General features: G+C 43.2%; 2 protein-coding genes across 3 annotated transcripts; both read right to left on the reverse strand.

The window, feature by feature from the left end:
* Nucleotides 1-237: 237 nt before the first annotated feature.
* Nucleotides 238-4,211, reverse strand: tada1 (transcriptional adaptor 1). 2 transcript variants are annotated; one of them, XM_037459526.2, is made up of 8 exons: nt 4,095-4,211; nt 3,530-3,621; nt 3,370-3,435; nt 2,943-3,037; nt 2,586-2,798; nt 1,919-2,070; nt 1,649-1,805; nt 238-1,215 (listed from the first exon to the last, which is right to left on the reverse strand). In XM_037459526.2, the coding sequence occupies exons 1-8, from the start codon at nt 4,175-4,177 to the stop codon at nt 1,063-1,065; spliced, it is 1,011 nt and encodes a 336-aa protein (XP_037315423.2). In that variant the 5' UTR covers nt 4,178-4,211; the 3' UTR covers nt 238-1,062. The 2 variants fall into 2 exon arrangements, with proteins under 2 accessions (XP_037315423.2, XP_037315424.2); XM_037459527.2 differs by lacking the exon at nt 3,370-3,435.
* Nucleotides 4,212-6,328: 2,117 nt separating this feature from the next.
* Nucleotides 6,329-17,159, reverse strand: angptl1b (angiopoietin-like 1b). Its single transcript, XM_037459203.2, has 5 exons — nt 15,446-17,159; nt 12,020-12,858; nt 10,986-11,179; nt 9,733-10,003; nt 6,329-8,919 (listed from the first exon to the last, which is right to left on the reverse strand). The coding sequence occupies exons 2-5, from the start codon at nt 12,819-12,821 to the stop codon at nt 8,732-8,734; spliced, it is 1,455 nt and encodes a 484-aa protein (XP_037315100.2). The 5' UTR covers nt 12,822-12,858; nt 15,446-17,159; the 3' UTR covers nt 6,329-8,731.
* Nucleotides 17,160-17,314: the final 155 nt, after the last annotated feature.

The raw sequence follows: 17,314 nt of genomic DNA on the forward strand, positions 1-17,314 counted from the left end.
GTGGGTGAGTCATGGCCCTCCCACTACAGCTGGCGACAGCCTACAGGGAAAGCTACGGGGCATAAGCGGGTCTGTTTACACACTTGGGACGTGTTGCGGTAGAGGAGAAATAAAGATTAATGTGAAAATGTTCAATTTATAAACTTTTACATAGAAAAAAAAAATACATTTATCTTTTCAAAACAATAGACAAAGTGGCTCGTGTGGGAAAACACACACACACACACACTTTAACCTGAACAAAATGCTACACAAAAACAGATATTCAGGTGCACCGACACACAAAGGCTTTAGTTACACATGTTGTGGACCACCAACAATGAACTAGACAGAATGCAGTAAATGTTTTAGGAATACGGCGGTGGCAGATTCGAGGTCTGTTCACGAGGGGCGTGGTGACACAGGACGCAGCTGTCCGGCACATTTCAAAAGGACCCTGCACCCACCGTAAACCCACCCTTACCCTCAGGATCAGATGCGGACAGCGGCTGGTATTTTCTATTGTACCTTTTGAAGGTGGACAACTTTTTATTCATGAATCACCCTGTCCCCAGCTTCCCCTTGAGTCAAGGCTGGATGAACCCGGAGACCAGTGTGTCATTTTTAGTTAGACACATTGGATATAGACTGTTCTGGACATATTTGAATAGTTGAGATGCGTATCAGACACCAAAACCTAAAAATTGTCCAAATAAGTACTTACTTTTCTGTCCAGTGCTCCATCCGCTGTTATCGCCCTAAAATGAAATGCTTTCAACAGTTTACCAAAAGAAAACACTAAATAACAACAGTTCCAATGATGGTTGGTTGATGGACAAAATAATAATTTTCCATCTTTTGGCTGGTGGCGGCGGACTGCCCGCTCTGTGTACAATGTCCAAATATCCAGTTAAATCTTGCTCGACTCATGAGCTGAATCTTTGTGCAACAGGGAGGTGCGGCTCCAGGTATTATGAATAAATGTATTCAGTTTTTTCAAGATACACTGGCCCCCACGCATGTCCACGTTCGGGGTAATCTTCGCATTTGGTTTCCCTGGTTCACATACAGCATCAGAGGGTCTCAGCTGACGAGCAGGCCCTCTTTGGCGGCGAGGCGCTGCCGGTGTACGTGGTCCTGCTCAAGCTCTTCGTGGCTGGGGTGCCAGAGCCGTGACAGGATGCGCTCCATGTTCAGGGCGTACATAGTGTGGGAGGGCATCACACCGTGGTGGACCTACATCAAGAGTTTCAGGGAGAGGTAACAAGCACTTTTCACCAATACGATGAGAACATTTAAACTAAAAAAATAACACCTATTCAAATGGCTGAAACATCTAACACTAATAATGAATGCATTTTCAGTGTGAATTAATGTCAGTGTTGTGTATGTTAAGGATGAATACAATATTACTGTAATTAAGCATTAAGTACACACTTATTGTTATAAAAAAAGGTGATTTAACAGCCTCTACAATTCGGCTAACTAATGCTCTTTGATTACGAAGGTCGTCATATTTCAGAAGATGAAGCTAAAGATGTCATGATGTCTCTAGATGTAGTTATTCAATGAAGATATGCAAGACATGCAGGAAATACTCCTGCGGAAGAAATCTGTCTTTTTGAAGACAAATTTGGGCTGAGAACGTTTGTTCACACACGTCTCTTACCTGTAAAGCCTCCAGGAGATCAAACATGTTTATCGGAGGGAGGGAAGCAGGGAGAGTACCAGCAGAACAAGCCAACAAGTGTACAGCTTGCTGCTCTACCTCATCAGGGGACACTTGAGGTGGCGGCCCAGTGACAAAGGAAGCACTTGGAGGGGGACTGAAAATAAGAAGTCAAAATTAATAAGGACTGAAAGATGTGCTTTGTACTACAAGTACCTTTTAATAACAGCAACAGAAACCTAACTTAAGAGCTAACACAGGCGTCCCTACCATTCCGTAACACTGTGGTAAGCGGCAAGGCTGTTTTTCAGATACGGCTGCGGTGTCACATCGCTGCCAAAGGCGTGCGGGAATCGACCATCTCGTAACCTATAAGCCTTCCTCCGGGTGATGACAGCAGTCAGGACGTCTTTCAAATGGTGCTGCAATGAATCAGAATGCCACATCAGGCTTGTCACAATCTCCTGGTTAAGGAGACAGCGGTCTGTCACAATTAACAAGCCGTACAAAAACAAATCCCTCCCATTTGTCAATGGAATAAAGGAAATGTTAAGCCCTACAATGAAAAATAACAGCACAATCTCATTTTTTCATTGAATTGCAAACTAGGAGACTAAAATAGCTGGACCATAATCGGTACTCATTAAAAGACGGCCAAATAAAATAATACATTTTGATAACAGAATAAATCCAATTTGTATGAATTTCTAGAATAAAACAATAGACGGAAGAAAGTAAGGAACGTGCTCGGTCATCTTCTACATCACAAGACATTGTGATTAGGGCAACCCTGCATGTGAAATATGGAAACTTGCTTCAAGAGTTAAAGGCATCGTTTCATTGAAGTCTGTACTTTTCTTTTATTCACGTTTACAATTGTCCAATTGAGTTTTGTATTAATTACTTAACATTTCGGTGTGGAACAGTTTCTACAAACCTCGACCGCGTAGATCATGCTGCTGACGGCATCGTCCGTTATGTTATCCAGGTTCAGCTCAAAGGCCGTCACCATCATGCGCGCCTCCAGCTGGCCTCGCGTGGGAAGCAACAGGGTGTGGGCACTGAGACGCATCTCCTCCTCCTCACCTCCCACCTCCCTGGGGCTGAAAGGCTGGGCGGCACTCAGAGGGTTCTGAGGCTGGAAACGATGCTGAAGGCATAAAAGAATTTTGTTAAAGTACATACTGACATGACACTAAACTTTACAACCACTTATTACTTTGACAGTTACCCTTTTAAACAAGAGTTGCTGTTAACTAACCAAGCCTCTGCAAATACGAGGTGAAGTACTTACATCAAATTTTTGTCTGGAGGAACATTTCTTCTTTCCTTTTGGTTTTCCAGGCTTTGAGGCCAAGCTTCCCTGCCACTGTAGTGGTCCTACGCCCTCTAGAGGACAGCAGAAGAACACAAGAAGAGTTGAAAAAACAAAATACAGATTATATTGAAGAGAATATCTCCCTTTAGTTAAATGTGCTTATATACAATGGGTGGGCAATACAGTCTGTAAACACAGTTAGATTACTAAATAAAGGAATTTAACAACATCAAAGTGTCGGAAAATGACACTTCTCCAATACAATTACATTAAATTAACTAATAAAAAAAATTAAAAGTACAACCGATTACGGTACTGTGCATCTCAACAAAATATAGCATGGACACAAAAAAGCAGCTCATGGGCAGTCTCATGAAACAACGTGCTCTTTAAGGAACTTCACCTGGTGTGGACACAATTATTTGGCAGCGTGTGAGAATGGCCAGGAGAAAATCATTGTGAACATGGACTGTGGGAGGAGAATGAGAGAAATACAAATAAGCAGCACTTCTTTAAACAGCATCAATCACGCAACTTGAGGTACCCTTTGCTTGCTCACTAACCATTCTCCTGTGCCAAAAGACGACGAGCCTCGATGTCAAACTCCTCCTTGCTGATTTTTTGTTTGAACCACAGCTTCAGGTTTGCCCAGTAACTACACGCAGAGACAACAAACCCCAAACTTCACAACAAGCACCTTACTCCAGGAGTTAAGATGCATTTACGGCGTGACTTTCAATTAAAATACAAACTTGCGTCTCATTAAATCTCACTTTAAAATACAGTTATGTTTTCTCTTAACGTTATCTCAAGTTACCCATAAAATAACTCAAATATGCATTTACACACACACCTACAAAAAAGTAAATGATAGCGTCACAAAGAACACTATATTTAACGTGTCACTTCCTCAAGGGATCACATATAAATAAATAAATTAGTATCACTTAATTAATAACTGTTGCTACGGGGAAATACTGCAAATATTAGCATAGTGATAGCAAGCTGCTACTCCGCACTAGCTAGATAATGGCAGAATTACTTTGCATTTTAACTACAAACTATGAAAAACAAAGGACAACAAACAACACATATAAAAAAAAAACACACAGAGAGCGTTTGACTTACTGCTTGACATTATCGCCAATTGCATCCGTTAAATTTTTCTTTGCAATCTCAAGCTCGCTAGCATGAGCTGCCATGGCGTTCATGAAGTCCTACAATTACGTCATCACCCCGCGACACAACGGTTTTACTCTTTTTTTTTGTTTTACAGTTTTATTGAAGCTTTCCTGAACAGGACAGAAAAAATAATGCACATAAAGAAATGTTACATGATAGTATTAACCGTAGCATTAGCTATACATTTAACTATTACTTAGTAAATATATTTAGCCGTGCATAATAGATAATGTCCGTTGTCCAGACAAAAGCATGTGTTTGTCAGACTAAAGTTGTTATAAAGGGTATCAGGCATGTGTACTAAAGTTTCACAACCCACTCATCCAAACTTTTGCCTATTTTACCTGTTTTATTGTGGTATCGACACAGAAACCTAGTAAAATTACTTCACCACTAGGTGGTAGTATAATATAATTTAAATGATGTCTGGAAAGAATCCTTGTTTTGTTGCTGCCATTATCAGTTTGTGGCCTCTCTAGATAAAGCCTGATGTTGTGTTTAAAGTGTGGCTGTAGGGTCAATATCAGAGTCTGATCAAAGTAAAAGATGTTACTTGAGAAAACAGTTTACCCCAAGGACATTGAGCTGTGGTACAACATTCTAGGTCAAATGTTCTCAATAAATGCATTGATCTTGTTGTTTTCTTGTTGATTTTGTTGAACTTTTCACCGGTGACGTCAACAAACCTAAAAATGCATATTTGGATTCACTCACTCCAGATATATACTTTTAATGATCTCAGTAACCTCCTTCCAATGAAAAGCAATATAAGTAGTTTTACAATAAATGGTGAAAACATGGGCCACATTCCCTTTTAACCACTAAAATTCATGGGAATGAATCATCCAGGGCTGGCCTTAGCCACGCTCTAATTTAATTAGACTTTCCATTCCATTACTATGCTGTAGAATCCCCCCCTTGGTTCTGTCTCTCCAGGCGGTTTAAAAGAGATCCATTTGATAAATGGTTTCACGGTTGGAATCTAGAATAAACAAGCTTTTCGTACCAACCTCATGAACCACGATAACAATCTGAAATTCTGGCACCAACATGTGTATTCAACAGACTGTTAGTAGGTATGGATAGCACTCAATGAGCGCAGTTGTCACTGCTCATATGCTCCTCTGTTTGTTATCTCTGAGTTCAATAGGTGCCTGGAATAACTTCCTTTGGAAAAGAAATAATAATTCAAATAATTCAAATCTGAACAATCGTAGCACTCTCCTATGTGCTTCATGCTGTTAATTTTAAACTAATGTGGGAGTGGAAACTTCAGCTGTCTGCAGCTCAGTGAGCCTTCACAGATTCCTCTAAATGATCATCCATTTTAAACCAGTGTCTGTCCAGCTTTAAATCAGAAGAGCACCCGGGAGCAGACTGAGCAATGGAGCTGTTTACCGTTGGGCAAAAATGAGTCATGGTGCTTATTTTCAAAGAAAACAGCGCCACATCCTGCATGTTGACTTGCTGGTTGACTGGTTTAAAGGCTAATGAGTCCCTCGCATGGACATTCCCCCAACAGCAGATGTCTTTCAGCAAACAGCAGCAGAGCCAGGTTCTTCCACGAATCTTCCGAGCCTGGTGCCATCCCGGTGGTAAAATACGTAGACAGCGAAGCTTCACTTTGTGACAAAGAGGGCTTTCACCGTAAATCGTGAAGTGGGTCTCAGAGGACCACACTGTAGCGGCGCTCGGCCATCCCCAGTCTGTTAGCTAGGTATTTGAGGTGGTAGGGGCCAGAATGTGGTCCCCTCACCAGAGCCAAGGATGTCACCTTCTTTCTTCCGATGTCTGGCTGCACAGGAGTTTTTTTTTTTTTCGGGGCCCGTCGTGTGCTTCCATGTAAGGGTTCAGTGTGTGTGTGGTGGGCAGAGTTGTTGGAAGACAGGGCTCCTGGTGATGAAGCGTCTCGTACCTACAGTCTCTGGGGTGGTTTTAGGCTCAATGTCAAAAAACGGCGTTAGATTTATATATGTTTGCTCAGATGGTAAATTGTTCATTAAAACACCCAGAAGAGAGTGCCTGAGTCTGTACATAACCTTTTCATGGCTCAGGGTTAAAAACGCAACAACAGCAACACCAACCATAACCTCTTAAGCTCACAATCAACAATGTTTGCATTGTTGAACACTGACAAAACAAGAACTGTAAAATAATTGTTTTAAGTTGGACTGTTTTATTTGTAGTAAATTGGTGCAGTGACATATCAGGCTTTTAAGTAACTGCTGATGACACAACTTGTCATTTTTACCTTTTATTTTCTGTACATGTAAGACAATCAAAACTGGACATGTTACATTGGGACTTTTAGAGGTGCTGAAAGGGAGAAAAGAAAAAAAACAAATCTGGGTCTGCTTCAGTGCTAACTTACCTGCTGAACATATTCATATTTACCATCCAGGCAAGAGAGGGGAAGGCTTTCAATGATTTTATTTTATTTTTGCCAAAAAAAAAAAAACACTATTCCTTTAATACGCATATGAGGGCATTAACTCTCAATCAAGTTCTCTGTCAAACAATGTATTTTCCAAAATATCCCACTATTCTTTTGAAATAAAAGTACCCTCAGAAAACAAAAGTTTGATTTACCATAAAAGAAGTTTAGGTTTAAAAGAATAGACAGTGGTAATAGTCGTGCAGCTACTGATGACTCGCCCTTACTCAGTCATCCACGAACGTGTCACCACTTTAAAGGACATGCCTCATTTTCACGACAACACAAGGCACATTTAATAGAACTCTTACATCTGCCTCCTTCTGTGGACTAACAGTGTCTGCTGGAAAAAAACAGCAACATTTCATCTGCGTGACTCACAACCACAAGACGAGTTTGGAATGGGCATAGAAACCCGAAACAAGGACTAAAAATGAATAAGTTAAGCACTAATTAATCAGCATGGCACATGAAAGGAGTTCCTTTAAATCCAAAGTATGTACTGCAAAGTGATCCTGAATATAAGTTGTGCTCTATTGATCTACCAATTATTTTGACTCAATGGCCTTAGGTGATATTACAGTTTAATTCTAATCACATAATATTGTTTTTATTAGCCGCTACTTTTCTACATGACCGTATACATGCCTCATGTCCGGTTTGGACTAGCCTCCTGGCTTTTTTTTGTTGTTGTTTGCTTTAAAAACTTTTTCTAAAAAAGATGGGTGTGAGGGACTTTGTGGTTTAAAGAACACCACAACAATATGAGGGTCTATTTTCAGTTGAGAGACCAAAGACTGTTGGATGTTGTTAAAAGCTGACCCACAAGTTAAAAAAAAAAAAAAAAACAGAAGAAAAAAAGCTCCCCTCTCCTCTCGGATGGTTTCCCCCAAAGGATGCCGCTTTCCTGCCATACCGGTGATTAGAGAGAGCAGCCGTGACTTTGTCAATGAAAGATATGTTACGAAAACATACAGTTCAAGCACTTTCCGTGTGGAAAGAATGTCAATTTCTGTGTATTTAAAAGAAAGAGGGGGGGGGGGGGGGGATAATTTGGAAATTTGGCTGAGTTCCGTCTTCGTTGGTCCCACTCCCCTCCCTCCTGCCCTTTTCTCTCTTCATTCTGTCTGGCTTCCAGCAATGTGTTTCTCATTGTCTGTCCCATTGCCTAGAATCTCAAGACGCTTGGTCTGCATATTTTTCTGTGCTCGAAAGCACTCCAAACACAATGTAATTCCACTTTCTTTCTCAAACAATGCTTATTTCTACCCCCGAGTCATACTGAAATTGAATCATCAGCCAAATGAGAAAAACATTCAATAGCATTTCCATATGTGCAAGCATACTTTGAGAATGATTGTTATTTACACAGTTGAGGAAATCTGTTCTATTTTCTGTAGGATTGTTTACTGTTCCCTCAGGACACCTTGCCCCTTTTCACTGTTATGATAAGTTAATTGTACACATAAATTATCATTTCTGGTCAAAAAGTAGTTTAACATACAGTATAAAAGGTCATTATGAGTGCAGAGAAAGACTGTTTTTGGGTAATCAAACAATGTTGGTCTTTTCAGATCTGGAAATAGATATGGAGCCTAAAAAGATCAAGATAGGTAGTAAGAGAATGCATGTATGAGCATTTAGCCCACATGTTTATCTTGGCGAGGTAGGAAGAGCTGCATTTAGATCCTGTTATGCTAAAGCTTATGAATGACATCAATACCAGTGAAGCTCTGTTAGATGTGGTACCTCATCTCCACGGGGTAACTTCGAAATGAGGAAACACCGTGGTCTCTTAATAAGATATACAGCTAGCATTATTTAGCTACATATGGCCTTAATTATTCCTTCAACGTCAAATGTATTTCATTATTAAAAGAGTGATATGTCTTACTTTAAACAGTCATCATGGCCCCATAAATCCCTCTAAGTGTATCTATTATGCTATAAAGAGAATAACGTTTCACACAGACTTCAAATCTGTAACAGGAGGCAGATCAAGTCACAACTGGTTGTCAATCTCTGTTGGTGTCGCTCCGCTGTCTCGGATCAACAAATTGCTGATGACATGTACAGTAACAGAATGAGGTTCAAGTTTGCTCCTGGCCTCCACAATTACACCTGGACCAGCCTGGTTTACGGTATCTCCTCAGTCTATGGGCCGGATCAGCATACGCACGGACTTCATTGAGTAGAAGCCCCCGCCGTAGTCCGCCCAGAAGATCCCATCTTGGAATTTGCTGCGGTAAACGCCTCCGGTGTACCAGACACCGTTAAGGTTGGCTTGTCCGCAGGCGTTGTACCACCAGCCTCCTTTGTGGAAATGGGCACAGTTACCTGATGATAGAGAGACGGGAATGGGGATGATTAGCTGTATGAGGAAGGGTTTGTCACTGAGAAAATGAATGCGTGGTTGTCTTCAGAAAACATGCATTTTCAGAATAGGCCTCATTCCAAGGGCCTAAAATATTGACATTTGGGCAGTAGCCCTCTGCTTCTTGATGCAACTACAGACTGTATGAAATATGAACGTAGTCTCCATGACGTCACCAATGTATGAAGAAATGCTGTAAAGCTCAAAATGCGAGGCTGCGGCCAATACAACCCTTGGCACGGTCCACAAAGCCTAACCCCAAAAAGAGAAAGAAGTGCAGCATTGGTCAAGCTTGTGGGGGTCCACCATTAGCAAAAAGAGCCTAAATATAATTGAAAAAGGGTGATTTATATAAATATCAATCATCAAATTTGATACGGAGACCATATTGGTGCCAGGCCATAATATGTTCATTTATACTGTTAAGTTGGGCATTTCAATACAAGGGATTCACTCGCTTTCAAGTAGCCATTTGAAAGAACTTCAGTTTGGTCACTTTTTCGTTGGCTTTTCCTTTCAGCACTGGGCGTTGCCACTTGACCCCGTGTAACTGTTTCTGATTCTCACAGTGTTTGCCAACAAAGAGAGCTTGCGAGCGCCATCGATGACGCTTGCCAATCAAACCATGCCGCATTCAATTAGTCTTCACGTGAGCAAAACATTTCAGGTGTCTGTGATGGTGCCGTATTTTTCTCATTTTTCTCCCAACATCGGATTACTACGAGAGAAGCTTGAACCTCCAATAGCGCGCCAAAAGGGCCCCCGTGCTCGTCTACCTGAGAATGCATCCTTGTCTCGATCCAGAGTGGTGAACTGCTTGCCGTTGTGGCTGCTCAGGGAGTCCCCGGCGTTGCCCTGGTAGGTGCCCAGCCGCAGGCGGTAGCCCTCCTTCTCGGGCTCTAGATGGAAGCTGCTGTACTGAGCGTAGACCTTCTTGTCCATCCAGTCCTCCAGCTCCACCAGCAGCTTGTAGTCGCCCTGCCTCCCCAGGTTGTAGATGCCTTCCAGACCGAGCCAGTACTCTCCGTCGATGTTGCCAAAACCGCTCTGATTGGAGGGAAGATTAAAAAGGAAGGTTACAGGGAGATCACAGAAAATAATGAGCATCGTCTTTCATGTGGCAGCCCGAGGAGTTTAGAAACGTGAGAATTGTTTGGGAACATAAAAGCACATGTCACAGAACGAATGAGAAATTTCTTTTTGATGACGTTCGGGTCGTGGTTCTGTATTTAAGACAAACTACAAAATCTTCAAAAGAAAGATCTGTGGGAAAAGAATGCTACCCAATCTCTGAAATACCTATGAAAGACACGTTGAGTTAACGCAGGAAAATACCCATCCAACATCAGAATGCTGGTCGATCGCTCAAACCCCGAAGAGCTGTTGGCTCCTGGTTGTTGGTGAAACTGGCCTGCGTGCTGGTGTTGAATAACTGCGAGCAATCTACATCTGGCCATGTGCCTCCAGAACACCTCACTGGGTAGAGGGGTTTGAGGTTTGGGATTTGGGATTTAGCTGGTTGAGCCAGCAGATGATGAATGATGTAGGCTTTCTGTACATGTGGTGGCTTTGTGGGAGAGCGCAGAGGCAAATCAACGTTGAAGAGAGCAATTTAGCTTCCAGACACACATGCACAAGCCTGGCCGGGCTCAATGGAACGCTGGGTCCCGGAGGCTGCCAGAAGCGATATGGTCCATCTCAGGCTAACAGAACTTTGATTAGAGGGTCTATACGCCGTGGTGTAGGGAGGCACCTTAGGAGGAGTGGTTATGGAAAGAAACGCCTGTAGATTGAGCTGCGGAACATACCTTCTCATCCAATATGTCACAATGGGAATCTCAAACCATACGACCTCGGACGAATAGCGGCGCCGAGGGGGCGTTGTGTTCTACAGCGAGTGAAAACACAAGGATTCCCGTCGAGGAAACAGTCCCAATGAACCCAGATGGTTCTCCAAGACGGCTCATCGGCTCAGGAGGAAAGAGAAAAATTAAACAAACAGGGCGGGGGAAGTGTCATATGTCACCACCTTGTAGTTATCCCAGTTCCTGAAGAAGTTAACGGAGCCGTCTCTCCTGCTCTGGATCACAGTCCAGCCCCCGTTGTCTATATCCTGTTCACACCAGGCCTGGACGGGCCTCTCGGCCTCGTCTGGTCTGATCAGGTACATGCCGCTGGTGCTGTGGCCGGCTTCCTGCGCCGCAAGACAGTCTCTGAACGGGCCTGGAAGACAAGAAAAAGAGAGGGAGGCCAGTGGTTAGAAAGACAAGGAAGTGTTCAAATTCTGTAAACTTCTAACAGCAATTATTCAAATGTTGGAGCACCAAAATGGCCGCGGCTAGCTGTGAAGGGTGCAGTTACTGTTTCTTTGTTTCCTAAAAATGTTTTGCTCGGAAGGGCATTTTTTGTTGCCAGAGCACTGAGACACCAAAAAGATGAAAAGGGATTCAATTCAATGTCTGAAAGATGGCTAAAAAGAAAAATCAGTAAAAATCACAGTAATACAAAATGTATGGAGGTTGGCGGATGGTTGTGAGGGAAATTAAATCACTTTAATAACAAATTATTTGCTTAATTTAGGTAAACCCGTTTCAAGGTAATTCAACATTGTTGTTGAACGATGTTTAATCAAAAGCACATGTATCAGTGATTCTCCTGGCTAGTAATGAAATAATGTACCGTCCATTCACTTCAAGAATTTTACAATAAGCACCTCTACTTTGTGGTTTGCAGGAGCCTATCATGACGACCTGGGTTTCGTTTCCATTTCGCATGCAATGGAACAGTCTTGTAAGGGATTCATTTCATACACGGCTGCGCTGAAATCCTACACACTTTATTATTCTTGGGCGAGGGCAATCTGAATGTGTCAAGAATTTCTGTCGATGAGCAAAATCGCACTGGTTAGGTCTTTCTTTGCTTAAGTCCCCTGCCTCAGTTGAGACGTTACAACATTTTTATTTCCATCCCGGTTCGGGTTCTTTCAGTTAAGCGGAGTTCCAGCTGCAAAACGAATGGGTGGATGGCTCCCCCCCTCCCCCACACTCACTCATCCCCCCTCACCTTCAGAGCTGAAGTTTTGGTGCGGCGGCTTCTGAACCTCCAAGGTGCCGCTTGTGGGCGACGGTCCAGAGCGAGAGCCCCTCTCGCGGGCAAAGCCTCGGGTGTTGTCCCTCTGGATCTCGTTGGTGAAACGCGGCACGGTAACGGGAAGGTTCTCGGGCACCACCTGCACCAGCGGAGGCCCCAGGGGCGGCTGGTCGTGCCTGCGGCTGTACACCTGCATGCAACGCTCCTCCAAGGCGCCAATCAGAACCGACTGGTTGTTCACCACTGCGGACAGAGCAGCGTATTTGGCTTCCAGTTCCCTGTACCTGGAGCCCAGGCGCAGTGACTCGCTGGTGGCGTTGAGGATGCGCGTCTCCAGCTGGGCCAGCTCCAGGGAGTTGTCCCTCTTGCGGATGATCTCGTGCAGCAGTTGCATGTAGAGCTGGGTCACTCTAGAGTTCATGTTCCTGCTCTCTTTCCTCATCAGCTTCATCTCGTTCACCAGGTTGCCGTCGACATCCACCACTAACTTTAGGGTCTCCATCTCCCTACGCTGCCTCGACAGAAGGTCGCGCACGGAGGCCACGTCCAGGCGCGTCACTCGGTCCTTGTCGTTTGAATGACCACGAGAGGCACAGATGGGTCCTGTGATCTTCTGCTCAGGGACCAGGAAGGTGTAGGAGCACTTCCGGTTTTCTTCTTTGGCCTCGGGGGCCCTTCGTACCCGGGATAGGATGGGGTGCTTTGTGAGGGCTTGGCTGTTGCTCCAGAAAGACAAACAGAACAGAATAACTATGCTCCTTATTCCGGTTGCCATGGCTTCTCCTCTCTCTATCAACAAACAAGCTAGAGATCTATGGATAAAGAAAAAAAACAGAACGAAAGGTTGGTGTTATTTTATATTACTCTTATAGTCAACAAATAAATAAAACAAGACCAAAACTAACAATGTGTAACTCTATAGTTCCACCATTTTGATACTGAGTGAATAATGTCAATACTTTTAAACATTGTCACGCAAATTTGGTGAACCCTCTGTAATCACTTTGGCATCTCCTGACGCTTGCATAACACAAGAGAGAGTTTCCAGTCAGACGAAATTCAAGCATCAGGCTTAAATCATGAAGTAATTGAGCTTTACAGCAGTAAAGTGAAAGGTTTCACGTAACAACAGACAGTTCAGCTCCTGTGAGATCTCCCCTCCGTGTGGAGGAGTAAGAGCAGGGCCACACATCCACCACAAAAGCTGTTATCGTAACTGACTCTCAATACATTCCCTCGTGGGTTCTCTGTCATTACGGGCTCACCACATCTGTATCAGGTGTCTGGGTGTGGACAAGTACTAGGACCTCTTTTTTAATATTTCTGTGGATCTCCTGGCTCAGACCTTCCACGAGCCTCCACGGGCGGCTTCCAGCGTAACTGCACAGACTTGTGTGGAGAATTTCCACGATAAAAATCTCTCAGTCGGACAAATGACGCTGAAAGGAAATATTGACAGGAAAGTTGTGAATAAATCACTTTGATAGGATAGTATCAGCTGCCAGGATTTATAAGTTCACTTTAGGAAACTCTGCCTGGCTGGCACAAAGGGAAAGTTTGATTTTGGTGAGGATTAAAAAAAATGTTTTTTTTCAAGAAATCATTCATTTATGAGTGTACTAGTGCATTCTGGAGTCAATTCCTAGAAGGAAAGCTTGTGTTTTGAGCTTATTATTTTCAACAACTGATGCATTTGTCGGTGAGAATCCAAAATGCAAAGTGAAAGATTCCTTGCCCCATATTCCCACTCGGTTCTCGAAGTGGAGCTAATGGTGAGCCAACCTCATGCTGACTCCGGGCCAAATCCAACTAGTCTGGTGGTTTATAGCCAAGAGGACTAAGAAAATTTCCTCACACTCGTCTGACAGGCACATCAGATGCACCTCCTCATATCGGAGCTCATCAAAACTAAGAAACAGGATTTAACAGAAGCCAAAGAAGCAGGATTAAAGGAGTTCAAGACAGAGACAGCAGGAGCTTTGAATAATGCCTGTGGTCTCCTCTTGATGTTTAGTGGCACTGTAGAGACCTGACCACATGCAGTTAATGGAACTGATCCCACAGCAGTAAAGTCAAACTGCTGCTCAAGCAGAACTCTTTTTATCATTCTGGGTGGAAAAACATTTGTCAAGAGAATATCCCACAACGTTTTTGTGTTTTCATAAAGCACAATGACTTATTATAGGCTCTGAGAAAACATTCACCTTTAATAGCGCAAAAAGTTAAGCCACAGTCTATAAAATGATGGAAGGAGCTCCAGTATTTGTCTTAAACAAACCATCTAAAAAAGGTAAAGGAAAAGGCACTTTAGGGAAAACAGGCCATGTGTCGAAGCTTAGAAACAGCTTGGCACTGTGGGTCAGTTACTGTTACTCAAAGGAGTTCTTTCCCCTGCCTTTCCATAATCACCGGTCATCCCCTTCAATAGCTCGCTGTCAGCAATTGGCCCGTCTGCACGTCTCCGACCGCACTATATGAATCTCACAGGCCCCGGCCCGACAGGAGTGACAGTGTTTACACAGAGGCTCCTCAGCCAGAGGTTTGGATCCCAACGGCAGTCCTAACCACCAGGTTTCGCTCCGTCGTTCACACCCTGCGGCTCCTCATCAAGTCAGCCGCAGAAGCCGTGTTTTAATGTCGACTTATTCAAAGGGCATTTTCTCCTCCTCCTCCTCCTCCTCGCTCAAGAGCCAGACCTGACCAGACCCAGCCACCTCATCTATATTAATGCAGTCCTTGTAACAAGAGAGGTCAAACGTTGCGACGGCTGGTTTTCCCATTACAGAGTCGGTCGCACATAAGATCCCCTATTCTGCTACGTGTGGATGCTCAATAAACATGAGGAGGACCCACACTTGCGTCACCAAAGTTCTCCGCACCTTAATTTCAATGTACACCATCAACGTGTTGAACTTTAAGAAGTAAAGAGTTTCCAGGGTAAATTTGTGGTGGCTTTTGTTCCAGGCCATCACTTTTCAAGGAATGAGCCAATTAGAGATATTTTGATGATGCCACCGGTTAGTTTTGTCTGCTGAGGGGGTCGACATGATGTTTGAGCATTGTACTGTGCATGAATATCATCACACTGTGTACACAACATTTTACACAATTTGAAAATGAATATACATTTCTTTAAACTGCTGAAATGTTTCATTAATAACAGTATTTCTCTCACTCCACATTTCTGTAATAGAATCATGGATGTCTAGATTACTTCTTCCATTTATAATGTCTATCTAACTTCATTGTTCCATATTAACTTTCCTTTTCTCTGTATTTGTTTTTCTTTACTCATAATGATTAGGAACATTTTCAGCCATTTGAATAGTTTGCCCGAAAACCCAAGCTAATCTCAGGAAATGCATTTTCAAGAATGTGGGAAAATGTGTAAACTCTTACCTGTGTCAGTGAGGTCAGTCAGCAGCCCGGGAGGTTCAGGTGATACCCGGCTTGGTGCGCTTTTTCAATTGCGTTTTCTATGCAGGTCCATGCTCTCCATTCTCCTCCTCTTAGTCTCCTTCGCTCTTTGCTCTCATTGAGAATGAAGGCCTGCGCACAACTACGGCACGAGCAGACACTGCCCACTCAGGGATCAGCAGAGGGTGGTCCACATGCCGAAAGAGGGAGGCTGATGGTGTGATTTTACACATAGTTTGAGCAGAGTGGAGGCTTGGCCCCGCCCCCATTCTCTGGTGAGGGAAAACAGCCCTCCTAATAAAAGATTTCACCACAAATGAAAAAATAAACAAGATTGGCAAAAATCTGTCTGGCTGTCATCAGGTCGGTCTGAAAAGCCCCCTCTGATGACGTGCACATTAACCTACTCTTTGGTTAACGCACATATCCTTCTGCTTCATTCACGAAATTGTCGTTTCTCATCCTCTTCGTGAAGCTGTTTCCAATCAGTTCTCATCTGATGACTGAGTGATTCTGGCGACCACGGAGCTTTGGGATTTTAAATTAAAGGATGCCTGTTTCCGAACGTGAGCATCACTTTGCTCATATATGGGGGTGTCTCTTGTGTGGATCCAAGAGCTTTTGGCAGCTGTGTTTATTGTGTTAGGAGGACAATAAGCAGAGGGCTTTGCAGACAGAAGAAGAACATCCCTCAGCTAAATGTTATGGGATTGAGGAGGAAGCGCAGGCTTTGATGCGTGGGGATTCTCTGCGTGGGGAGACATACTTCGGCATGTGGGAGGACACGTTTGCTCGTGGGCAATTGATGCAGGACATTCATTGAGGTGTTTGTGTGCGAGTGTGTGTTTGTGTGCGCTGGCTCGTGATTGAATGAGCGCATGTGTGTTTGCCGATGCTTGATTGAGAGCATGTGTCCCGACAGTTGTTTGTATATTACAGAGGTCCAATTTAAATAAATCATACATAAAAGAACATGTGTTTGGAGGAAGCGGTTACTGAGGAGAAGCTAAGAAATACATTTCGGTTAATTCCACTCATGCCTGGGCAACGCATGGTATTCACAAGCCTCACTATTGTGTTGTCTAGATCAGTGTTTAAAACTCTGGACCTCGGGGCCCAAGAGAAGGAAAAGGATATGAAAGTAAAATGTCTTTGGGGGAACTTCTCATTGCTCTCTTGAAAATGGAAAGAAGAAACATTTTTGTAAAAGAGGACTTACTTATCAATGCTGTATTTGTGCCCCATGTCACACTTGACAAGTCGGTCCTTTGTGAAAACAGATGAGGTGTCCATTCTTCTTTCCGCGCCATTAGAAAGTCTGTTTGTATCTCGGCTGATAGTTCCTTGAGTTTCATGTACAGGTTGAGTTTGGGGCTTTTGTATTCGGGCAATCCGACATCTATAACTAGATGTAATTTGTCCCATTGTTTGAAATCCTGCTCACTCTGTCAGCCCCTCCTTGTGGCTCAACGGGTTTATTACCACGCCATTATAGCTATTCCATGTCCATTGGTTTCATTTGAAATGGAAGTACTGAATGCAGAGGTGGAAGAAGTATGGTTCACTTAGTAAAGGCATCAATGCCACACCGTGTACAAGTAAAATCACGTTTCATACAGAAAATGATTTGGCATTACTTTACATTACTACAATAGCAATTAAACACTTGGAGATGCACTGTACTTAAAAGGGCATGGAGAGTATGAAAAAAGTTGTAAATTATAAGGTAAATTGACATAATGCTTCCAGACAAATATACTGGATGAACAATATTTGTCTGTGAGATGCAAGTTAGTGGAGCACAAGTATAAAGTTGCACAAAAAGCAAATACTCATTAGTAACATGAACTT

The sequence above is a fragment of the Pungitius pungitius genome, chromosome 15 (assembly GCF_949316345.1).
Source record: "Pungitius pungitius chromosome 15, fPunPun2.1, whole genome shotgun sequence".
NCBI lineage: Eukaryota > Metazoa > Chordata > Actinopteri > Perciformes > Gasterosteidae > Pungitius > Pungitius pungitius.

What these genes read in the sequence shown, in the direction of transcription:
- angptl1b (XM_037459203.2), bottom strand. Translation starts at nt 12,821, where the DNA reads ATGGCAACCGGAATAAGGAGCATAGTTATTCTGTTCTGTTTGTCTTTC. An exon ending in CCAAAACTTCAGCTCTGAAG is followed by an intron (nt 11,180 to 12,019) that starts GTGAGGGGGGAT and finishes CTTGTCTTCCAG; the next exon opens with GCCCGTTCAGAGACTGTCTT. An exon ending in AGACAAGGATGCATTCTCAG is followed by an intron (nt 8,920 to 9,732) that starts GTAGACGAGCAC and finishes CTCTATCATCAG; the next exon opens with GTAACTGTGCCCATTTCCAC.
- tada1 (XM_037459526.2), bottom strand. Translation starts at nt 4,177, where the DNA reads ATGAACGCCATGGCAGCTCATGCTAGCGAGCTTGAGATTGCAAAGAAA. An exon ending in ATTGGCGATAATGTCAAGCA is followed by an intron (nt 3,622 to 4,094) that starts GTAAGTCAAACG and finishes CTCTGCGTGTAG; the next exon opens with TTACTGGGCAAACCTGAAGC. An exon ending in ATCTCCTGGAGGCTTTACAG is followed by an intron (nt 1,216 to 1,648) that starts GTAAGAGACGTG and finishes CTCTTGATGTAG; the next exon opens with GTCCACCACGGTGTGATGCC.